At 33.9% G+C, this 26,196-nt stretch overlaps 1 protein-coding gene across 2 annotated transcripts in view; it reads right to left on the reverse strand.

The window, feature by feature from the left end:
• The window catches only part of PALS1 (protein associated with LIN7 1, MAGUK p55 family member), a 73,873-nt gene that overhangs the window by 4,956 nt on the left and 42,721 nt on the right, over positions 1-26,196 (reverse strand). For both annotated transcript variants that reach the window (XM_043920879.1, XM_043920880.1), the window contains exons 4-14: positions 22,096-22,304; positions 19,933-20,010; positions 18,785-18,931; positions 17,461-17,622; positions 15,341-15,418; positions 9,471-9,654; positions 7,281-7,352; positions 6,853-6,924; positions 4,393-4,560; positions 3,558-3,760; positions 2,048-2,158 (exon numbers count right to left, since the gene is read on the reverse strand). In XM_043920879.1, the coding sequence (XP_043776814.1) occupies positions 2,048-2,158; positions 3,558-3,760; positions 4,393-4,560; positions 6,853-6,924; positions 7,281-7,352; positions 9,471-9,654; positions 15,341-15,418; positions 17,461-17,622; positions 18,785-18,931; positions 19,933-20,010; positions 22,096-22,304 (1,484 nt within the window). The remainder of the gene's footprint in view (positions 1-2,047; positions 2,159-3,557; positions 3,761-4,392; positions 4,561-6,852; positions 6,925-7,280; positions 7,353-9,470; positions 9,655-15,340; positions 15,419-17,460; positions 17,623-18,784; positions 18,932-19,932; positions 20,011-22,095; positions 22,305-26,196) is intronic.

The following is a 26,196-nucleotide window of genomic DNA, read 5'->3' on the forward strand; positions in this document are numbered from 1 at the left end:
CAAGACAGAACAGATACTGGGTCATAAAATAAGACTCAACAAAATTTGAAAGACTGACATCTTACAGAATATGTTCTCTCACCACAATGAAATTCTACATCAATAAAACATTCTAAAATCTCCAATAGGGGGAAATTAGATACTTCTAAATAACCCATGGATTAAAGAAAGAAAATGACAGAGGAAATTAGGAAATATTTCTAGCAAAATGATAATGAAAAATATATAACTTCATATTAGAAAAGAAGGTTTAAAAATCATGTTTTCTTCAGAAACGAGAACAAGTGCAAATTAAAGCCAAAGTAAGTATAAAGGAAGAATAAAAATAAGGTAACTCAATGAAATGGAAAACAAACAATAAAGAAAACAAAAAGGATTCCAACTTTTTTCTAAAGTGTTTTGGTTATTCTTTAAAATTTCCACACAAATTCTAAAACAACCTTCCATGTCTATAGAAAAGCCCGCTGCAGTTTTTTTCTGCCCTAATAACAGGTTTCTTGAGATATAATTCATTCACAATTCATGAGATATAATTCATTCACAATTCACCCGTTTAATGGTGAACTGCAACCAATTCAATGGTGGACTCATACAGTTCACTCACTTAAAATGTACACTTGAACAGTTTTTTGTAGTCACAGAGAAGTTGTGCAATCAACACCACAATCCATTTTAGAACAATCATCCTCCACTCTCCGTGCCCTGTTCCCCTTCCCCCCAAACCTCATAGTCAATAGCAGCCTCTCCCATTTTCTCCCAACCCTCAGCTCTAGGCAGCCACTGATCTACTTTTGGTCTCCATAGATTTGCTTATTCTGGACATTCCAAATAATGGAATCATGTCAAATATGGTCTTTTGTGACTTCAAAAATGAAAACGCAGTGAAACATGACTTTAACCAGCTGGCCGTCGTCTGTAACAAAGCAACCGAACTATGCTCAATATAAAGAATGGGAAGTCCCTGATGTCTAAGACATTGAAAAATAAACACCATATAGGTTGAATAACAAATCTTTTTCTAAAGTAGAAAAAGATATCCTGGGAAGGAACAAAGAAGGCTGGTGGATATGGTCAATAGTCAAAAACCAAAGAAAAGGAGAGGTGTTATGTTGTGACTTCTGAGGAGATTTGAGGGAGGAGTAGTAGTATATGTTTTTATGGAGAAGGAAATGGCAACCCACTCTCAGTATTCTTGCCTGGAGACTCCCATGGACAGAGGAGCCTGGTGGGCTACAGTCCATGGGGTCACAAAGAGTCGGACACAACACACACACACACACACACTCTTTAGGGAATCTGATAAGAACATGGAAGAGTATTTGCTACTGTGATATAGCATGTCACTTGATGGTTTTCATATCATATGTTTAAGTAAAATGTCAAATAAGTAAAATATCAATGCTTTAATATATATCATGATATCATTCAATTTTTAGTACCATTTGGTATATAATATGGACCACCTCAACCACACTCAGCATCTAATATAAGATAATTTAAGAAAATTTTCCATTTCAGATCATATGAAAAGATCAAAGGTAGAAGACAAACAGAACATAAAATTTCAATCAGAAAAAAGAAGAGAAAGGCAAGAGCACTCAACTTTGGATCCCGGCATATACGAAGTATCTGCAGAGAATGTGGGTTAATCCCTAAGAATCTGCTGAGAATATTTGATAGAGGGAAGGTGTCATCTAATTCTTGTTAGAAATAACATGGATCTGTGTGAAGAGGACATGGAAGTTTTAAGAAATCAGAAATAACATGATCTGTGTGAAGATGACGAAAGTTTCAAGAAATGTCAAAGGCTACCATACATTTGGAATAACAACAGGAACTGTATGCAGAAGAGAGAAGCTCCTTGCCTTGGAGAACTTCCTAAATCCAACCAGAGGCGAGTGTGTCAGTTTTGGGGAAAGTGACATGGCAGAAAGAATAATCAGTTTGAAAGCCTAAGCTGATGTAGTTTTTAAGCACTGTGACATATTAAGCCATGGCTTTTCATGTTTACTTTTAATGGAATAGTGTAACAGTATAATAACTTTACCTTTGGATTCTTGCCCTCTTTGGCCAATAATGCCCGAAGTCTTTCTTGTGAAGGGGGTGCAATGAAGATAATATATGGTTTCAAGTCTGAGTTCCGTAGAGTCTTCAAGGACTGTAAAGCAAAGACAGATCTGAGAGTTTGATACTGAAACTCCAACTAAAAACCTTGATTTATCTATTTAAAAAAATAATTGTAATATATAGAACTATATGTAACTTTGTCATGTATTTTTCAGTCTCCTATAGATGTGTTATCATACTTTCATAATTTAAAAACTCAAAGAGAGAAAAACAAAAAACAGAAAGAAAATATACTACCATTCAATATAAGAATATATTGTGTACCAAAAGTGAAATGAAGACTTAACATGATGATAAAATACTCTGCTAATAAGATCATACACAGACTATAATAACATTAAAAATCCATTTTGAAGGAATTATAAATGAGCAGTCACCTTAACCATATGCCACAATCTAAATGCAAAAAGAATCAGAGAAAAACTTCCCATACACATGCCAAAAAAAAATTCTGGAAAAATACATCCAAGAAAAAAAAAAAAACTGTCTGAATTAAAAGATTATAGTTTTTCACCTTGCCTTTGCATAACTGTGTGTCCCTAAAGTGAAGCATTCCACAAAAATGGGGATTATATGGACATGTCCTTTTCTATCTAAAAACAGTAATTAAGACAATATGCTTAACTACTCTTAAGTTCTTTGGTAATTCTGTTAGCCAAAATAAAGAATTCTTAAGGAATTTAGTAAAAATAAAAACATGGATGCTTTTCTTAAATCTAATGTTTATAACTGAATAGCAAAGACTAATAAGCTCTCTTGTTCACTGAAAAATAAAACCTAGTTACTATTTCAGGAAAGCCATTTTGGAGTCAATTTTCTCTCATATACATCTCTTTAATAACCACTGCCTGTATCTCCTGAGTTGACATACAAAATAGATTCCACCACATTAAGGAAAGTTTTATGCTAAAGCTGTACAATCAAGAAAAAAAAAATCACAACAAACACGATCTTAAAAATACAAAATTTCTAAAATTATCTTTAACAGAAATCTAAAAAGCAATTGTTAGTAATTTTTGAAGGTTTTGCTTTGTACGATAGATAATGGAAAGCAATGGCTGTTTCATTAGATACAACCAACCACTCATTACAGTGCTAATACTTGAACGATGGCATTTAAAACCATAAAAATGACCTCTCACTATTCTAATTTTTCTCATATGGGAAAGGAAAATTCTTTTATAACCTTTAAAATACTAAAGTACTACCAGCACAACAGTTACTGTATTTTAAGTTTCCGAAAATATGTACATTTATATATAGGCAAGTATGTAATATATGTCTTTTCCACTCTGAGGAAATTGAAAGTGATTTAGCAACCTGAGTTCATGTAGAGAATCAGTGTGAAAAATCTGTATAAGAACTTAATTAGGTCCTGTGATTCTTGGACCAAAATACAAGTTCAACACTCTAAACCAAAAGAGTTTTACCTGTGTACGAAGACTTAAAAGACATATTTTGCCAGAGTTGATCACTTGGCGAACAGAATCTATACTGGTTCCATACAAATTTTTCTCAAATTCACCATGCTCAATGAACTTTCCAGCTGCTATGTCTGCCTCAAACACCTGCCGTGAAACAAAGTGGTAATCTCTACCAGCTACTTCATGGTCTCGCCGATTCCGAGTTGTATCTAGGCAAAAAAAAAAAAATCAGGCAAAATTAGTAAGCACAGATCAGAACAAGGGTGAGGAATAATTCTGCTAGTCAGAAAAAAATTTTATTTTGTAATATAAATTAAAAAATAATGAATTAAGGAAATGTTAGACCCCTGTGTGTTTTAACATGGACTGGTTTTATTTCTAGATTGAGAAATAAACAAACTGTGGTGTTAGTATGTTTTATACTCACACTCTAAATTAGTTCATTTTGCATTTCATTTAAAACATTATCACTCAATTTTTCCATAAGATTAGGTACTATACAATGTTTAAACAGAAATTCTATGCTCAGAGATTAGGTCTAAAGTTCTATCTTCTGCATCAGTTAAAAAAACCAGGAGCTGATTCCATACTGAACAGTGGACTATAAGAAGCCAAAATTGAAATTCATTTATAGAAAGTAATTAGTACCATACTCTCAGATAAATGGTACTCAAGAATGACTATCTTTAGTAGCAAATTCTCAAAAGATTTGGTAAAAACAAAGTTCCTATTTCTTGGACATCACTGTTTTGAGGAAATGGGTGAAAACTTTCCCGAAACAGTTAGGCTCTAAAGTGGTAAACTGAAATGCACAGGAAAACAGGAATGCATCCAAACTTACGAGGAACTGCAGATGCAAAGCGGTCTTTCTCTTTGTTCATGAGCCTCTGACGCAATTCATTCTGGCCACAGTTCTGTGGACCAATCAAAATGATAGGTCTTTTCCTATTTGCTGGCTGATGATAAAGTGACATTTCCTCATAAGTTAAGATTTCTTCATTGTCATAATCTTTAAAAAAGGAAAAATTAAGCCCTTCAGACAGAATTACTGCTGTATAATAAAGATATATTTATATATAAACATATTTATATAAATATATAAAGGTATATTTATATATACTCATAGTTCTTCCAAACAATTGGAAAACAGCACAAGTTATCATGGTTAAAAACACAACTTTGAGATCAAGAAAGTAATAACTGGGTAGCATTATATCATAAGTATTTTCTCATGTCATTATATCCTTGGCAGGATATTATGAAAATAAATCAAATAGTATATTACTCCTTCTAGAAATGATTACTGCTTCTCTTGTTTCACACTGTGTTTGAATGTTTAATACAATATAACTGTACTGGTTCATATAAAATAGCTAGTTTGCAGACAATATTTTGACAGAGTGAGGCACTAAGGTATAAACTAATGAGAATAAGATCTGTCATTTTTAAAAAATGGGGGATACCAATACTTTAATTTGAGGGTTGGTTTAAAGAGCAGAAAATGTGTATGCTGAAAACAATACCTGGCACAGATAAACATTTACAAACAGTGCTGCGACTAGGGTTAACACAACACTGGAATACTTTTCTTTGATTATATAACTTGAAAACATAGCACACCTATGCTATCCAACTTCCTACATTTATGTTTACCTTATTCTGGAATACTAATACTAACCTGTGATCATGATTCAAGAAGAGGTATAAATTATAACTGGTACACTAACATTCCTAAAGCTGTAATCCAGATGAAATCAGAGTTGTCATGTGGTAAGAACAAAAGGCATTCACCTGACTAGGTGAGTGTTAGATGTGTAGTCAGACTGTCAGCTAAGTTCCAAGGGAGAGGGGACCATCTTAAGCTTGTCTGTGATTAACACAGAGCACACAGTAGGAACTCAAACTTTACTTGTTTAAATTCCAACTCAACCATGTATTAGCTGTAAGAACTTCAACAGGTGATTTTCATATCTGAACTTGAATTTACTAATCTGTAATCTCAAGGAGTTCATTTTGAGAACTAAATGAATGAAGGCTATTTCCCCTTGAATGGAAGTTATTATAAATGATAATTATCATTAATAAAAATATTAATTTTAATAACAAATTATGAGCAGAAATGTAAATGTGAAGCATTTCCTTCTCAAAATGCTTTTCCCTCTGAAAAATCTAAGTTCCTTCTTCTAACATGTAAAATCAGACTGTGGAAATATACTGATTCAGAGACTCAGATTTGCAAATTTCCTATAGTATAATAGCATTTAGAGCTGAACCAGTTAACTACAGTGTGTTTCAAAAGATAAAGAAACAGAGATATTAATCACTTACTCAAGTATAGAGAAAATTATAAATCCAATAAATATTCTTAGTTACATAATCTATCAATTAGCATTAAGGATGTTTAATTTGGAAAAAAAAATTTATTATAGTAGGTAGAATCTCAGGTTTAGTTTATATCAAAATTTTCAATAATCTATAACATTTCATTAGTTTCATTTATGCTGCCAAAAACTCTTAAGGTATTAGAGAATAAAAATAAGCCTTATAAACTGTGTAGGAAGTTACAGAGTTCCTTTGCTTTATTATTTGGCTTGTTTCTAATGTGAATTAAAGAAGGGGTAGCAAATTTTAAAGCCCATAAAGACCAATCAAGAAGGTAAGGAAAGCAATATATCAGGTTAAGTTTATAAAAAATTGGACATGGTGGAGACTGTTGAACTAGATAGGTGTCCACTATAAAGGCAACAGCCATCATTCAGGTTCAGTAGGCCGCTGACACACGGAAATATAAGCCCAGTGTTATCAGAACTTTTGATTTTAAGAGAAGCTAAAACTTGAAAAACTTTTAACACTAACAATAAATTAAAACAAAACACCCTCCTGTGTGCCTGACTCAGCCAGCAGACTTCATGAAATGGGTTGCCTAGGTGAGATGAGTTATGATAGGCAAAATGTTCATTTTTTACTTAAAATACATCTATATTGTTAGTATTTGTTAGGAACAAGTATTAACTTTGTAAATGAAGAGTTTACATAGGAAAAAAATTTAAGAGAAAACTATCAATACAACACTATACAGCTACATCATACTTTTAATTTTTATACTAAATTCTGCACTACTCACAGGTTTCTAGAAGAAAATAATTTCTGCTAAATGACTTTATTAAATACACACACATGTTACATTAAGAGGCCAGGACCATAATTAAAATTCTCTAAAAATACCACTTAATTTCTTTCAAATGTTAGACATGGACCTCTTTTGGATATAAATATGGCTATATCTGAGAGTGGAACTTACCGTCATTTTTATTGGCATTATATAAAACCTTTTTCCTCTTCTTTTTATTCTTCTTTGCACACCATAGTTTTCCTGTTGACAGTCAGAAACATAAATGTGGTATTTGTTTCCCTTAATAAAGCTACATATTTCAAATTGAAGAACTCAAATAGTTTTAAATTTAAATTTATAGACATGTATTACATTGTTCATAGAATAATGATTTTTCAGGGAAGTAAAGTTTTCCATTAATCTCACATTATAGAAATATAATCTTTAATACTTAAATCCTGTCTTTTCTTAACAGTCCTGAGATAAGCAGCTTTGCTTCTCACATCCATCTTGAGATGAATACATCTTCCCTGACAGTTCTTATAATGCAAATTTAAACCTGATTCCAGATGGAAACCCAAGAAACCTCTCATTAATGTCAAATATAAGAGTCCAACCTGATTTTTCTGGTTCCTTATCTTCTTCTATGGTTTGCTTCATGGCTTCCCTTTGCTGCTGAAAGCTTTTCCCTAATAAATAGAGAAGAAAAAGAGTGAAATAGTTAAGACAAAAGGATAGATGAGTTTTTTTTTTTTTTTAAACTAAGGACCGACACCAGAAGTAACTGTTCATTTACATTCCCTTCTGAATCCTCCTGCCACTGCATGAGAGTATGTCAACTATGATTATAAACTCCAAATGTTTAAGGTGTTAAGTACCAACATGGCTCTCACTCAATCCTAGGACATGTATTACTGGACTACATATCACGTATTTAGAAAGATAAATAAAAACAAAGGCTAGAAGTTTTAATAGTTCAGTATTTACAAAGCTTTCCACTTAGCATCTACTATAAGAAGACTCTTGAGAGTCCCTTGGACTGCAAGGAGACCCAACCAGTCCATCCTAAAGGAGATCAGTCCTGGGTGTTCATTGGAAGGACTGATGCTGAAGCTGAAACTCCAATACTTTGGCCACCTCATGCGAAGAGTTGACTCATTGGAAAAGACCCTGATGCTGGGAGGGATTGGGGGCAGGAGGAGAAGGGGACGACAGAGGATGAGATGGCTGGATGGCATCACCGACTAGATGGACATGAGTTTGAATAAACTCCGGGAGTTGGTGATGGACGGGGAGGCCTGGCATGCTGCGATTCATGGGGTCGCAAAGAGTCGGACACGACTGAGCGACTGAACTGAACTGATGTGGAAAGTACTGTGCTGGATCTTACAATGGTTCTGATCATTTGAATTATTGCAAATCAAACAAATTAAGAGTTATCTTTCCAAAATTACATAAAATTCATCAGTTTTTGATTCAAAGACACCATTCAATATATTCTCTTACATTTACTGTGTTCAATTCCTCTCTTTCTTTGTATGTACGTATATGTTTTAAAGATTTTTCATTTCTACCTTAAGCTACCCATGATAGAAATAAATGAAAAACCTATTATGTTTTTCCACTTAGGGTTATGATTTCAATATAGGAGGCTTTCAAGGTTTCTGATTTTCATCTTATTTTCAGAGATTCACCTTAGAATCAAGTATATTTTTTCTGAAGGATAAAAGAGGTTTTCATTAGAAAATTCTGAATTAGAGTTCTACTTTTATACTTAATTTTTTATATCTAATTCTTTCCAATTCAGGCCAGAGATTCTTAAAAAAATCAATAAGTAAATTCCATCTATGTTGGAATAATCTGTTGAACTTAGTGCATTTTATAAGACCACAAGCAAAAAAGGTTAATATTGAGTCTGAGACACATAAAAAGCATTAAGGAAAATCAGGTTATCTTCAGCAACTGTACAGACTGATTGTGTTTCTAGATAAAAGAAGTAACTACGGCTATAGGGAAATTTTTAAGAGCATTAAATTTTTTTAAAAGTATGTGACTATAACATCTAGAAAAAAATAACAAAATAATTTTAATAATTTACACATTAAATATCTTAGTATACTTCCCTTGGTTCTATTTCCCTCATTCTACCATACCCTCCTGAGAACTGTAGAAACAATTTGTAGGAAAAATTACATCTACATATCTAATTCCATTAAGTATCATATTCACACTTTAGAAGAAATATGTTTCTATAATAATCTTAATGTCCAATATGAGCTAGTTTTATTTTAGTATAGTCTAAATTAGAGTTTTCTTCAATGAAAAGATAGATGCATCTTATTTCTACCCTAAGATATCTTAGAAGAGATAAATTCAGCAGTCTTACTCTTTTGATTCCAAATAAAGTCACACATCTTTAACAAATTCCTATCTAGATATCAAGTATGATGCCCCAGTTGATGATAATCTCCTGCTATAGTATAAGTTTTGTTGCCTTGATGTTTTTCTTGTTCAATACTATTTTTGTTGCCTTGAAAACAGGGTTAATTTCAATGCACCTATAGTGAACAGTAGGACAAATGGGACTGGTTGTTGAGATTATATGATAATCCCATTCTAAAGCCCAACAAACCGGTCAGACTTACATCCAAGATACTTATATTACAGATACAACATAAAAACCCAACAGAATGAAAAAGTAACTACTTCATTTTTTAAAAGGCATAAAAAAGTGAGTTTTCCCCTTTGAAGATTTGTATTTTAAATGTGTTTTTAAACTTTGTACTTTCTACCATACTGTCTTTTACCTGGAACGAGCCCAGCTAGAGGCTGATTATCTTCATCTCCTTCCCTGTAGGCCTGCCACCAATTTGGATCTTCTTGGCTGATTACATGAAGTATATCCCCTTTTTGAAAAGACAGACCTAACTCTCGACATGGAACATAAGGGTCATCTGAGGGGTCGTAGTCAAAATGAGCCTTTACGTGGATCTAAACAATAAAAAGGGTAAAAGTAAGGACAATAATGAAATGGCAACACAATGTTTAGCATAAATGTGAGTGTTATAAATTTTTCATCAGCACAAAGATATTACAAGTTGAAAAAAAATCAAGGTTAGGTTAGTAATTGTATTTGAGGGCAGAATTTTTTTCAGACTCATCTGTTTTCTTCAATTAAGACAGTCCTGTTGATTGCAAACATGTACAAGAGTATGCAAAACACTGCACTGTTATTGCTAACAAGCTGAAATGCCAATAGGCCTTAAAAGTTTGACAGAAGCAGAAGGAATATAACAGAGTCCCTCCCTCTCCATTCCTGACTTGTGAAAACAATGACTCTGCAGTAAGGTATGTAATTTCTAAACCACTATCACCAGGAAAGGTAAACTGTAAACCTCTCCACGTCGGTCATCTAAGCGGTGAGTGTCAGCTTCCCTGGTGCCATCATCTCTTCTTGACCACACCGTCAGTGCCACTGTGCCTTGATCGCTCCGAGTCTATTCTAAAGGACTATGTCTAGGTTCATATATAATCAACCCCAAACTGCTAAAATTATCTAAATCAAGTTTATAACCAATTCCTACCATGTTCTGTATGTAGGCATTGAAATATTGTTAGTGCTACAAGCTAAAATTTTTGCTAACTGTGCTTTGCTTATCTAAAACCTGCTATGCTCCCTCAGCACTAAAAATAGGTAAGAATTCACATGAACCTTATTAAAAGTCCAATTATTTCCTACAGCATTTTCTCCAATATACTTCTGTAAGTTATAACAAAGTATCCTTACTTCTTAAAAGGTATAAAGGAATCAATATTCTCCTTAATTCCTCTATCTGTAATTTTTATCCAACCTGGTCAAGTGGCATTTCCACAATCTGTAGATTATATGAAATCTGATAAAATTGAATTTTAGAGTTATACACGGTAGTAGTAAGTCAAAACACAGCTGAGAGACTGGGTAAAAAGATTATACATAGAATTTTATAATTTGGCATGAGAAGCATATAATATATAGGATGATAAAAAAAATCTCTGCTTGTACTATTCCTATTAATCAATAATGCTTCCACATCTGTTTAAATTGTTGCTTTTTAGCTAAACAATCCTGGAAATCTACATATGAAACTATAGGCATCATTTATTATGGTGGGGAGTTCATTTTATTATCAGTTAGAGATCTATGAAATCAGACTTCTTGTCAACCTGATGGATGATTTTATCAAATCACTTTCTGAAATCAATACCCAGCATGCTGTTTTCAAAGTGTTTTGCTCAGAACACTTACTGGGATGTTTATTAAAATACTGACTTCTTATACCACATCTCAAACTTTCAGATTCTGTATTTTAATTAAGTTCCTTGGATAATTGCTACATACATGCCATTTAAGATGTACCCTAAAATCTTAGGGAATTATTATCCTGAGGGAAACTAAATAGACCAGTGAAGATGCTATATCTAAGTCTATGACCTTTGCCAGAGGCAGACAAAATCACCCAGAGATGTTTTTCTCTCTATTCGTGCTTAGGTATCACTGCTTGACCATTCAGATTTAGTTGGTTTGGAATGAGGCCCCTCGTTGTGTTGACTGGAAGAGCAGAAGAGAGGACGTACTTTGTTTATGTGACAAGTTTATTTAGTGCTGTTTAAAATGTACTCTAAAACTGAGAGCAAAGTTTATTTCACACCAGAGAAATTAACCAACTGACTGAGCTGAAGTCTGGGTATTGCCTTAACACATACTATGTGACTTTTTTGTGACTTCTATCTATATATAGGCATGTATTGTTTTATTGTGTTTCACTTTATTGCATTTTGCAGATATATATGTGTGTGTGTGTGTGTATATATATATATGTAAATTGAAGGTCTGTGGCAACCTTGTGTTGTCAGATGAAGGTTAGCATTTTTAAGCAATAAAGTATTTTTAAATAAGTGTATATTTGTTGTTTGTTTAGACACAATGCAATTGTACTCTTCGCAAACTACAGAACAATGTAATTATAACTTTTACATGCAATGGGAAACCAAAAATTTTTTATGACTCATTTTATTTCAGTGATCTGGAATGGAACCTCCAATATCCCTTAAGTATGCCTACAGGCATTCCACTGCAATTCTTTTCAGTTCTAGAAGTTACGTCCAGCAGTCTTACCTCTTCAGTTCAGGGTAGTGGCTACTTTTTTTCCTTTCCCATACAAAGGAAAACAGAGTCCTTTTTAAATGAAGGAGAGACTCTGACCTCTACAGGAAAGCTCCAGGGCTTCACCATGCAGTAGCATCGGTACAGTATATCTGACCAAAACAATGTTTGGTTTCTAATTCAAACAAAATCATTTGTTTAAATTTTAAATTACAGGGTTGTTTAGACACAATTATCTTCCAGCCCAACATTTTTCTCTTTGCCTCGCTGGTGGCTCAGTGGTTAAGAATCCACCTGCCAATGCAGGTTTGATCCCTGGTCTGGGAAGACCCCACATACCTTGGAGCAACTAAGCCCAAGCATCACAACTACTGAGCCTGTGCTCTAGAGCCCGAGAGTACCCAACTACTGAAGCCTACTTGTCCTAAAGCCCGTGCTCCACAACAAGAGAAGCCACCACAATGAGAAGCCTGTACATCGCAACTAGAGAAAAGCCAATGCAGCAACAAAGACCCAACAAAGTCAAAAACAAATAAATACTAAGGCAGCATCAAGAAAAGCCTTTGCAATGTCAAGCAACAGTTTTTAAATTCCTCCCCTTCATTCTAAGATTTCTCCTCTCTGACGCCCATTCAAGAAGGAATAGTTTTTAAAATAATTTTATTTATTATTTACGGCTGCACTGGGCCTTTCTCAAGTTGCAGCAAATGGGGGTCACTGCAGCCTGGGGGCGTCTCATTGTGGTGGCTTCTCTTATTCTGGAGGACGAGCTCTAGGGCTTGTGGACTCAGCTGCCCTGCAGCTGTGGGATCTTCCCTGACCAGAGATCAAACCGGTGGTCCCTGCATTGCAAGGTGGATTCCTAACCACTGGACAGACCACCAGGGAAGCCCAAAAAGTAGTATCTTTACTTGTTCTTTTCCATATTTAACAGGAGAAATTTGGGGTATCAGTGGGTATCCAACTGATGTTTAGTAGTAGGCAGACAAAAAAGTGAACCTGAGGGCAACAGCAAACTTAATAAAGCAACTGTTTGTTCCTGAAAAGAGATGTCCATCTGTTCACTGTCCATACTGTCCACTGAAATTAATATTTTTTCATCTTCTGATAAAATATATATTTATAAACATTTTACTGCATTATAAAACTTAAGATCTTCTTCCAAATGAGAAAAAAATTAAGGTGAAAATTATTTCTAAGAGCAAAGTATATTGGATGGTAGTGGTTCTCAATCTTTTCTTTCAACCCAATTATCTTCATAGGCTGTGAACAATCCTTAACCTATCTTTTTTTAAAATCTTTAGAATATTTCGCAAACACATGAAGTATATATAAACAGACTGCTCCCTTGACCCGATCTCCCCACAATAAATATAACTACAGCTTGGATCTCTCTGTAGAATTCCAGAATGATGGCTCAGTAGCAAAGAATCTGTCTGCTAACGCAGGGGACAATGGTTCAATCCCTGGGTCAGGATGATCCCCTGGAGAAGCAAGTGGCAACCCACTCTAGTATTCTTGCCTGAGAAATCCCATGGACAGAAGAGCCTGGCAGGCTACAGTCTATGGGGTTGCAAAAGAATCAGACATGACTTAGCAACTCAACAACGTATTTAATTCTATCGATTTGGTATCTACACCCGAATGCCTCTCAGGTATCTCCCTCTTGATTTTTCTCCCCAAACCAGTTTTTCCTCCACATCGCACTTCAGTAAGCAGCACCACTATTCATCCAGTTGTTGAAGCATATTTGCTTCTTCCCTATCCATTACTCTCCACACTCATTAAAAGGTCCTGTCATTGCTACTTCCAGAACATAGCCTGCGTAATTTTCTCCACTGTCACTGCTATCATAGAAATTTAAGCCATCATCATACTTTACACTGGCTTCAGCAACACTTTCCTAAATCTCCTTGCTTCCATTATTGGCTCTACTAATCCAATTTCTACCCAGCAATCAGAGGAGTTTTGTTTTTAAACACAAATCAGATGTTACTGTATTTGAAATCCAAACTTCCTGCCATGGCCAAGACCTACTTGACCTGGCCCTACCTACCTCTCAAGCCTCATCTCTTAGAATGCTCTCCCCACCTGTCTACTCCCTCACTTGGTTCCACTCCCATGGGTTTTCCAAACACAAAGTTCTTTGGAAATTACACCTGAAAGTTCTTCTGGCAGTTAACAGGCTTGGCTTCATCTCATCCTACCAGGTCTCAGCTTCATGTCACCTTCTCCTGGAGGCCTTTCCTGCCAACCTTATATAATCAATCCCACACCTCTTTTTTTATTCTCAGTGTTTATATTTACTGATTTCCATCTCAACATTTACCCCAAACTATAACACATTCATTACTATAAAGTGAGTGAACATTTATTTGCACAGTGCCTAGTACACAAATGGGATCCAGCAGATATTCATTGTAAGGAAAAAAACTATTTGGGACCCTTAATATTTCAATTATTAATACCACTGGGCTAATGGCTAATTCTATGCTTTGTTTCCCTGAACTATGATTTTAGTATTCTATTAAAGTCTTTAAATTCCCCTAAAACTACATCTCTATTCTCCCAGCCCAGACCCCCAAAATCAAGACTTCAGTCATGCTCCCAGTCTTTAGAGAGTTATTAAGTCTCCTATAGGGAGAAGAGGGGATTTTCCTGGTGGTCTGGTGGTTAAGACTTTGCCTTCCAAAACAGTAGGTGCAGGTTCAATCCCTGGTCAGCAAGCTAAGATCCCACAAAGAAAGGCAATTCCAAAGAATGTTCAAACTACCTCACAATTGCACTCATCTCACACACTAGCAAAGTAATGCTCAATATTCTCCAAGCTAGGCTTCAATAGTATGTGAACCATGAACTTTCAGATGTTCAAGCTGGATTTAGAAAAGGCTGAGGAACCAGAGATCAAATTGCAAACATCCACTGAATCATAGAAAAAGCAAGAGAATTCCAGAAGAACAACTACTTCTGCTTCACTGACTATGCTAAAGCCTTTGATTGTGTGGATCACAAAAAACTGGAAAATTCTTAGAGATGGGAATACCAGACCACTTTACCTGCCTCCTGAGAGACCACATGCAGGTCAAGAAGCAACAGTTACAACTGGACAGTCAAGACAGTGTGGTTGTCATGAGTCAAGCGGGGAGGAAGTGATGAATAAGCAGAACATAGAGGATTTTTAGGCCAACGAAATGATTCTGTAGGTTATGATGGCAGATATATGTAATTATACATTTGTCAAAACTCATAGAATGTAGTACAACACCAAAAGTGAATCCTAAAGAAAACTATGAACATTGGGTAATAATAAAACCATCAACTCTCTAATGTAACAGATACACCATTCTGATGTGGGATGTTGACAGCAAGGGAGGCTGTGCGTGTGTGGGGGCAGGAATTATGTGGGAACTCTATACTTTCTGCTCAATTTTGCTGTGAACCTAAAACTACTCTCAAAAAATAAAGTTTATTAATTAAGAAAAATGTAAACAGTAGCCATCATAAAATAAGGAGCATTAAAAAAAAATCACTTACTACTGTTTCTTTGGCAGGAGGAGGCTTGATCTGTTGACTGGGAATCAGAACAAATGTCAAAGTACCATGCATATCAGACTGCAACAGAAAAAGCACATTATTTTAAAAAGCTGTATTTATGAAAATCATTCCATGATCTTATGATCAACAGTTCCTAAGCTGGACTATACTGGAACCTCAAGGAGACTTAAAAAAGAAACTGGTAAAGATGAATCCCATTTTATCAGGAAGCACAAATTACCCCTTTTGTGGACTCCATTATATTAGAGCTATATTAGAGCCATATTAGGCATATGGCATGCAACAATTTTGGTTCTCTGGTCCACTGGGAAAAGCCACTTGGCCCTTAAGTCTTGGGTTTTTGTTTTCCATTCAGTTTAAGTTTAGGATGATTCCACAGCGAAGGGCTGGAAGATATTACAGCACTTCTGGCTTATCTACTCTGACATACATCGATTTTAGTACAGTAGAATTTGAAATGGTAATTGTGACTAGGATTAGAAAAGTGATGCAAATATACAAATATTCTTACTTTCTAGATGCTTTGTCTCTGTCATTCATTCTGTATTTTAACTGTACATAGTCTTACTGCTAGGTTCTCTATTATTTTGCAGTACAGTTGGCCCTCGATATTCATGGGTTTCATATCTGTGAATTCAACCAATTGCAGATAAAAAAAAAAAAAATTCCAGAAAATTCTAAAAAGCAAACTTGTTTTTGCCATCTGCAGACAACTATTTACATAGCATTTATATTGTATTAGGTATTATAAGTAATCCAGAGATTATTTAAAATATACTAGAGGATGTGTGTAGGTTACATTCAAATACTACGCCATTTTATGTAAGGGACATGAGCATCCATGGATTTTGGTACCCATGGCGGGCCCTGGAACCAATCCCCCTTGGATATCAAGGGATAACTGTACACCACTGCCTGCCTTGTTCAGATACCTCCAGCCTAGACAGTAATCACACTTACAGTCCTGACACAGTAGGGAATGGTACTGAAACAGTACTCAATCTGGAGATAGCAGCCAATAAAACAAGATCTAAGAACAATAACCACTGGCACTTTGTGCTACCAAGCAATGAATGGGACTGGGTAAAAATAAGAATGTGAGGATGTTTTCTAAATCTGACAACAGATGTCCACAGGTAGGAGGAATTCTAATATAAGAACTGATATTAAGTAAATAAGTCTATAAATGTGGTTGATGAGTATATATGAGGTGATCATAAACTGCCCTCAAAAGTTGACTCTAAATTGCTTCCTGATTATACCAGCAGTCTAACAGAACTTTCTGAGATGACAAAATTAATGCCATGCTCTTTAATCTACACCTTAATATGATAGCCATTAGTAACACACTGCTCTTGAACATCTGAAATGCAGCTACTGAGGGCTTCGCAGGTGGCATTAGTGTGTTTAAGAACCCACCTGCCAATGCAGGTAGATGTAAGAGATGTGGGTTCGATCCCTGGAGGAGGGCACAGCAACGCACTCCAGTATTTTTGCCTGGAGAATCCCACGGACAGAGGAGCCTGGCAGGCTATGGCCCATAGGGTTGCAAAGAGTTGGGACATGACTGAAGCAACTTAGCATGCACACATGAATGAGGAACTAAATTTTGAATTTTACTTAATTTAAATAACTAATTTAACTAGCACGTGTAGCTAATGGCTATTATAGTGAACAGTGTAGAGCTATACCATTGTTATTATCTAATACTGTTGAAAAAAACAACAATCAATTGTAGATAATAAAGAAAAAGAGCAAAAAAATCATGAGGGTATGAACTTCATTTTGTTACTGTTTCCCTAGCAGCTAGCACATAGGAGGCACTTAATGCATATATTTTGAATGATTTAGTGAGTTATTATTAGTGATTTCAGAGGCGAATAAAATGTACCTAACAGTATAAATAAAATTAGTAGTGTCCCCGCAAGAATAAAATGCTACTAGTAAATATTATGGAAATAATTATATGTGAAAATTATGCTAGAAATTATATAGATATCTTAACAGTTAGTTTTAAAATGCTTTTAAAATTCTGAAGTCTACTGAAGGAAACAATTTTTCAGACTGTACCAATTATCCTTCTACCCATGTCAACTTACCAACAAGTCAAAAACCTCATTGACATCTTTCCCCCGAATTTCAATGCCATTAATTTCCAGAACTTCATCTCCTTCATGTAACAGACCACTTTTTTCTGCAGCACCCCCTTTAACTATCCGACTAATGATGACAGAATCCATTTCATTACGAACTGTAGCACCCTAAAAAACAAAAAAATTCAAGTCAATTTTTTAAAAAAATGCATTTTTATTTCCTCATTTTTAAATTCTTACTTTTCTAGTTAACAATATTAGCCTTCATTTATCTGGAGAAAAAAATTTATTTACATACAGTAACCATGGCAATAGTCTGAAAGCTATCATTTCCTCCACATTTTCTGCTTCGGAAGCATTCTATTTGTTAAAATTCTAAAATCAGACTTTTGAAGCATACAACAGCATAAAAATGCACTTGCTCAAAAATAAAGTGAAAGCCTATAATCAAATTTGTTCTTTATATGGTAGATGCTATTCAAATGGTTATACTATATTTAGGTACAATTAGTGAACATGACTTGTAACTTAAAATCTTTTTAAATTCAAAATAACATGAAGAGATGAATACTAATCTGGTTAATAATCAAAATATTAAATACTATAGCTGTATGCAATTCACATTAATATTTATTAAATATTTATGATATAAATCAGAAGCACAACTGAAATATATAGTCAAAAAATGGAAATCTGAAAAAAGCTTAAGAGTAGACAGTTTGTAACACTTTTCTCCTGAATCTTTATTTTAAAAATTTGTCATAACTTTCCCAATTTCTTTTTTTTGGTGGGGAATAAAACCTTGTTACATAAACTGCCTTCTAATAAAATACAGTCCCTACTTCATATACCATATTATGCAAGAAAATTTAAGATCTTAGGATTCAAGGATATTTCTCTGAAAATAAAAAGGAAAAAAATTAAGGTAATAATAGCAGACTAAGAGAAAAAACATTTACATATAAGAACTATAAAATATTAACATTAAACAATGCATACTTCTAAATATATGTGAAGTATGTTAGTAATTACACTGAATGAAATGATCACAATTTCTAACTTGTTTTTTTGAAAAGCTGGAAGAATAATGAAGCAGATTACCTGTCCCTTCTTTGTTCAATTACTTCACAACCTATTTTTTCATCAAATTATGGGTGAGAAAAGATGAACAAATTCTTCTCAGCCTAATGAGGAGTATGAGCAAGAACATAAAAGAATTCCAAAAAATTAGCCTCAAAAGAGAGAAACTACCATAAATGTAAAGGGTCTTCAATTATACAGAAGATCTCCATGTGGAAAGGATCTCGTATCAGAGATGTGGAACACTTACCAATGGAATATCTCGAGCCTTTTCTATACGAACTATTTTTACAGTTTCTCCTCCATATTGGCCAACGCTTTCATAAACTCTCTCATCTGCAATAGGCTCTAGCTGCATTTCCTGCTCAGCAACCTTATCATGGGCCAGTAAAAGTGCCTGTTTCAAAGAAACCCAAAGCATTTAAAGTAACAACATGACTTATTTCTGTAGAGAGATTTTAACCTAACTCATGTACAAAGTATCCTGCTCATAAAACACTTAAAAGTGCTATAATTAATTATATATTCAGATCTGTTTCCAAAGTTTCCAACTGAAGTACAGATGCAGCTCTGTTATCTTTTTTAGCTAACTAACGTGTTAGTTACACTAGGGAATACTCTGGGATGAGTTATGAAAGTCTAAAATGCTTATTAACTTCAAAAAACAGAATCACTTTAAGGGTCCAACATTATAATTAAAATTTACAGAAAAACATAACCAAAAAGGAGAAATTTGTAAGTAAGTTGTTTCAAAAATAATGTGGTTAATTTTAAGTAGAAAAGTATATAATCCAACAGTAATTACTTTGTGATGTAAACAATCAAAGCTATGGTTTTTTAGTCAAAGTTACGGTTTTTCCAATAGTCATGTATGGATGTGAGAGCTGGACAGTAAAAAAGGCTGAGCACCGAAGAACTGATGCCTTTGAACTGTGGTGCTAGAGAAGACTCTTTCGAGTTCCCTGGACAGCAATAAGATGAAACCGGTCAACCCTAAAGGAAATCAGTCCTTAATATTCACTGGAAGGGCTGATGCTGAAGCTGAAGCTCCAATATCTGGCCACCTGATACAAACAGGTGACTCACTGGAAAAGACCCTGTTGCTGGGAAAGACAGAAGGCAGGAGAAGAAAGGGATGACAGAGGCTGAGACGGTTGGATGGCATCACCGACTCAATGGACATGAGTTTGAGAAAATTCCGGGAGATAGTGAAAGACAGGGAAGCCTGGAGTGCTGCAGACCATGGGGTTGCAAAGAGTTGGATACAACTGAGTGAACAACAACAACAATCAAAATAGGCTACATAATATTTGAGCTCTTTGTTAGTCCAGGAGACTGATTCAAAGTGATACTGAATGCTGGAAAAACCACATAGATAATGCTCTGTCCATTTTCTACCTGAATATGTGGAGCATTCAGCAGAGCAGTTAATTCTTGTCCTTCCTTCTGGTGAACTGGCTTCAAAACAGTTTGTACCTAAGAAACAAAGATTATTCCTAGGTTACAGAAAATATGACATTTGTACAGATTTTTTTAAAGGGTAGGATTTAAAATTGTAAAAACTATTTGTAAGACAGAAAAGCACTGAAGAGAATTATTTTTTAAATGTTTTTTTCTCAGAATTTTCAATCTTATCATGATTGACAATAGCATTTTTATTTATGACTATGAATGAGGCATTTCCTTAAAATTTTCTGCAAATACATTATAAAATAGACTAATAATGACTCTATAAGAGAAAAGCTATTCTAACAGTTATGCTATTTTATATTTTTAATCATATGTTTATGTAACTACATTTTAAATCAGAGAGGACATTTTAGAGTTAGATTAACAAGATAAATTTATATGAGAGTGATAGAATAACCACTATACTATAATGAATTATATAAAAGATCTTCCTCAAGTCAAGCAATTCTTCCACTCTTAGTATAAACTCCACTTGATTATGAATTTTTTTAGCCTGTTTCCTTACTCACGGTTCTTAGAAGATTGAGATAACCTATATAGACTGCTTAACACATTACCTAGCACACAGTAAATTGTTATTTTAATATATTTCGAGATGTGAGTTACTCATATTTTAAGATTTCTATATTAATGTTCATAAAATGAATTGACCTCTACGTGGTGAGTATAGTCACATATACTGGTTTACTATTTGTTTTTAGTATCTAAATTATATTATCCAAGTACAATGAGATGGGAAATAGTCAATATTTATGTGTGAAAAGTTTATTTAACATAAGGATTATATGTTCCCTAATGTTTTGAAGGAGTCTGTAAAATTATCTGGGTCCGGCATTTTGAGGACTAAATTTCTAACTTTCAATTTTACCTACTGTTACTACTTTTTTCAGCTATCTGTAAGTCACTTTTGGCAGTTTTTATTTTCTTACAAAAACCACCCAGGTGATAGCACTTTCATACTTAACAATATAAACTTATAATTTGTTATAATTTATGCTTTTATCTTCGCTAACATTATTAGTGTTTTTTTCTTCATCTGACTTGTCAATGGTTTCTCTATATTCTTGTTCTCTAAAAAAAAAAAAAAGAAACTTTTAAGTGTTAAATTTATGTAAGTAATTTAATTCCTTTTTCTGCTTTCATTTACTTCCCTAATTTCTAATCACGTGAACTGTACATTCAGTTGAATTATTTTCAATCTTTTCTTCTACCATAAATATTTAAAATTTGCTCTGTGGGCTATTTTTCCTCAAATATGTTCTCATTATCAGTTATCTCCGATTTTCCTCCTTTTTCTATTTCCTTACTCCAGTACCAAAAAGAGCACTTTGTAACAATGCAGATTAACCAAACCAAAATCATCACCATTGATGATCAATTAAATTAATAAATATATATATATAAATTAATATATAAAATTTTAATAAAAGTTAGCTCATGATTAAAATAGGAATCCAGTAATTCTTTAACAATTCTTATGGTTATTTTAAATAATTTTTAAAGTAATTCCCCTATCAAAACTAAGAGAGAATAATTTTGAGATTAATCAATTTGACCACAAGTAGATCACAGCAATGACAGCATCTGAACTAGCCTGTTCTCTAGTTTTGGCACCTGTAAAAGGAGGTTTCTAAATATATATTGAGTTCTATATGTATTAAATACAAGTAACAAATCTTAGAAGTTATGTATTTATAATACCTGATTATCTAACATAATTTAGTCTCATCAGTACTGATTTATCTCAGTTTATAATGTATATTGCTTAAAATAAAACCATACTAAAAGTATTAAAAAAATTTCCCCTTTAACAATTTAGACAAATATTCCTCTTACTATACAAATATACAGCCAATAAAACCAATGCTCTTCTTTTCATGGAACAGAATCTTATTTCTGTACTAAGTATACTTTTCTTTCAGGATAAAATACACATAGGGGAATTTTTCCTCACACATAAATTATCAACATGTGATCAGCAGTAATTAACTCTAATGAATCTTAGAGTCACAGCAGTGTTTTCCAAGAATACCACCTCACTACCACTAACAATTACCTTGTACATGTCAGTGAGATTTTCAGAATACATACCTCCTGTGCAAGATCTTGTGCATTGGAGATAAGAGGAAATGGAGGACTGGCCTTGTTCATGTGTACTGTGACAGCATTGTGTATCTTAAACGCATTCTGAAAATCTTTATTTTGTACAAGTTGTAAAAGCAGTGAAATATCCTCCTGGCTCTGAGAATCTACCAAAGTATGTTGGATATGTTTAAGTGAAGAAAACAAGTCTTCCACTTCTAGGAGGAGAAGGAAAAGGTATCCAAAAATTAATTTTCTGCCTTAATTCCCCAAGTGTTTTAAGATAAAATTTCTTGAACCAGTAACAATATAAGTTTTGGAAAAAAAAAAACTTACCTATTTTTTGAGTGTCAAATCACTGTCATTTTACTGATTTTTAAGTAAAACTCTTTAAAAATTATACAACAGAATCAAGTACATTTTTTCAAGTGTTTTAATTACGTAAAATATATATCACTATAAAAATAAATAAGGGGGTAGAATACATAAATGAATAAAAAATTTAAAACCACCAACAGTCCCATTACTTACAAAAAACTTAAAAAAAATCTCATGGCATTTCCTTTTCTCATTTAATAGGATATTTAGTTTCCCCACATAATCAAACAGTCTTTACAAAAACATATATAATGGCTCCTTGATGTTCCATTACATGTCTAAACTATAATTTATAATAACCATTACATTAAATTGAGCACTCAGGGTGCGTCCCATTTTTTTGGTAGTGTAAGTAATAAGCATTTCTGTACATAATGATCATTGCTGTGTAAAAATATGTGTGAGATTCTGATGTTCCTTAAAATAATTCCAAGAAATGGCATTTTAAAATACCATTCTGACATTTTAAAAGCCAAAGAGTTTTCTATGTAGGTTTTACATCCCATTACCAATATTCAAATATTATCATTTTTAAAACCCTTCCATTTCTTTAACAGGGATGTTGAAGCTTACTCGTATTTACCAAGCACTTCTTCTGTGGTCCATGGAACTCTTATGAACATATGTCTCCCCTAAGATGATACTGAAAAATTGGGGCATGTGTATGTTTGCATGTTCCTATTAGTGTCCATATGTAGCACATACATTTTTCCTGAAGGAGGTTATTCCAAAATGGATAAGAACCACATGTTGCCTCTTCTCTGATCCCCAACAGGTAGCTATGTGCTCATGTATATACTTTGTCACACTTGTGGGAAATAGTTTTCTAATTTTTCTGTTAATTTTATTTGTGGTAACTTTACTGTAGATATTTTTGTCTATTATGTGTTAAGAATAATCCATTTATTCCTGTGTGATTTCTCTCACTGTCTCTATGCTTATAAACTTCTTCCCCTAGGTCATTAAGTTTATTAGCATAGAAACAGTGAGAGAAACCACACAGGAATAGGTGGATCCCCTGGAGAAGGGAAAGGCTACTCACTCCAGTATTCTGGCCTGGAGAATTCCACGGACTGTATAGTCCATGGGGTCACAAAGAGCTGAACACAACTTTCACTTTCACTTGCCTAGGTCATTAAATGTTTACCCACATTTAAAACTTATTATGGTTTCTATTCCACAGGTAACTTCAATCCATCTAGAATTAATTTTGTATAGATTTGAGGGGAAATTTGAACTTCATTTCTTCCAAACAGTTAACCAATTATTCTAACACCATTTATTGAATAATCTCTTCTTTTCCACTGATTTATGATACTACCAAATTCTTATATCTATCATGGTCTGTTTCTAGTCCATTGGTTTATCAGAACTGCAATCTTCTTCAAGTAACATTATAGTCTACACTCATAGGGACTTGACAAAAACTTGCTCATTACTTTTTCAAAAATGTTTTGACTTCAAGTGAGCTACAAAATCTTTTTTAAGATGCCTCCTCACTATCTCCTGTGTATCCAAAAAGAAAAAACCTACTGAGATGCTGTCTAAAATTAAACTGTAAATGATTCTGGAAAAAACGTAATAGTAGGTACTGTCCGTGTACATCTGTGTCTTATATAGTCCCGTGAAAAAATAATAATTAAAAAAAAACCCTCTTAAGTCTTTGTTAGTTTTCTTCATACAGGGCTTGCAGAAAGGTTACTAATTCTTACATCCTGCTACTAAATAGTAGTTAAATATTTTATAGATTAGAATAGCTCTTCTAATCAGCTCTTCTGAAGTTCCCCATCTTCCACCCCTCACCCCAAATCAAAACTGCTTTAGTTCTCAAAAAAAAAAAAAAGTTCTCTAGTAACTTAAAATGTAGCCCCCCTCAAAAAGAGACGGGAAAAAAATCAAAAAGTCAAAACAGTCATCTGAAGAACCTAAGAAGTTGTGGTCCAGAACTAAATAATTAGCTATAAGTTAAGGATTTATCAAGTTAATGATTTATCTACAAGAGTAGACAAAATATAGATAGGGGAAACTGAAAGATGTTGATCAAAGAGTACGAACTGTCAGTTTTAAGGTGGATAAGTTCTGAGGATATAATGGGTAGCACAGTGATTACAGTCAATAGTACTGTATTGTCTACTTGAAATGTACTGAGAGTAATCTTAGGCATTCTCAACGCACACACAAAAGGTAAATATGTGAGGTGATGGATGTGTTAATCAACTTAATTGTGGTATATTTTACAACATCAGATTGTACACTTTAGATACACAAAATGTTTTTGCCAACTGTACATCAATAAAGCAGTGCTGGAAAAATATGGAACATCAGATTTCATCAAATTCAAAGAAGTTACCACAGAAATTACCTAAGTATATAAAGAATTCTCAGAGTATGAAGAATTCAATAGCCTTAAAGTATCTTTAGAGTAAAACAGGAAGATATTTTAAATGTCTTGAAAAAGAATTACAAAATCAACAAAGTAGCTGACTATACTCTCCTGAAGACTATAACCTTTCTGAGTAGATTATGGGATTTTGGTTTAAAATTTTACTGTTTAAAGGGGCTTAGCCTGGTTGTCAGGGCAATGAGAAAATCAGAAGCTTCAGATCTCACTGCTGACAAATCAATAAGCAACTTTAGTCAGCCCAGATGTAACAATCTCCCTACTGTGTCTCTTCAAGCCCAGGGAGAGTTAAATTTTTAGAGGCAAAGGTATTTCTGCATAATCTCTATGTACCAAAGCCACCCACAAAGACACTAAAATATGGACATTAAAAAAAAAATTTTAATTAGTAGTCATACCTTTCAGCTATAACTACTGGTACTATTTTGTCATACTATATAGCCTTTCAGACTTTTAAAAAATGCTGTCTTAACCACAGAGACCACATTATAAATGCTGTTTTACAATCTGATATTTTCCAATGTCTACAGAATAAATTCTTAGCATAAAATTACTCATCAGGGCTTCCCTTGTGGCTCAGCTGGTAAAGAATCCACCTGCAACGTGGGAGACCTGGGTTCGATTCCTGGGTTGGGAAGATTCCCTGGAGAAGGGAAAGGCTACCCACTCCAGTATTCTGGCCTAGAGAATTCCATGGACTATATAGTCCAATGGGTTGCAAAGAGTTGGACACCACTGATAACTTTCACTTATCAGATAATAAAAACATTTAAAACTTTTATACATGTTGCCAAACTGCCCCCATAGATTCGTACTAACTCATACTCTTACCATCAAAGAACTTGAGTGCCTGTTTCTACAAACAGACCAAATTTTTCATTTTTGGCGATCTGGTTAGGAAAGCATGTATTTCTTTATCCAGTAGTGAGTTTCAATGTATTTTCACAAGGTGAAGAGTCATTTATATTTCTTTTTTCCTAAATTTTCTGCTTATCTTTTGACCACTTTTCTACTAGATCTTTTTTTCCTTAATGACTAGAATTACACAGATTTTATAAATATCCCTGCAGGCTTAAGTAGAACCTACTGAATATAATTTTCTTGCTATATCAGAACAATGGTTTTTTAATCAAAGATATTTATGAGAATCAGTAAGGAAATTTACAAAGATATTTATGTCCTGAATTCTACCTTAAACACAATCAGAATCCCCTGTCATCTTTAATTATATATATATATATACACACACATATACCTATATATATTTAAGTTGATTATGTACTCTCAGGAACCAATGATTTACATGCTTTATTAACAGCAGTTGTGCAGTT

Source organism: Cervus elaphus, chromosome 12 (assembly GCF_910594005.1).
Source record: "Cervus elaphus chromosome 12, mCerEla1.1, whole genome shotgun sequence".
NCBI classification, from domain to species: domain Eukaryota; kingdom Metazoa; phylum Chordata; class Mammalia; order Artiodactyla; family Cervidae; genus Cervus; species Cervus elaphus.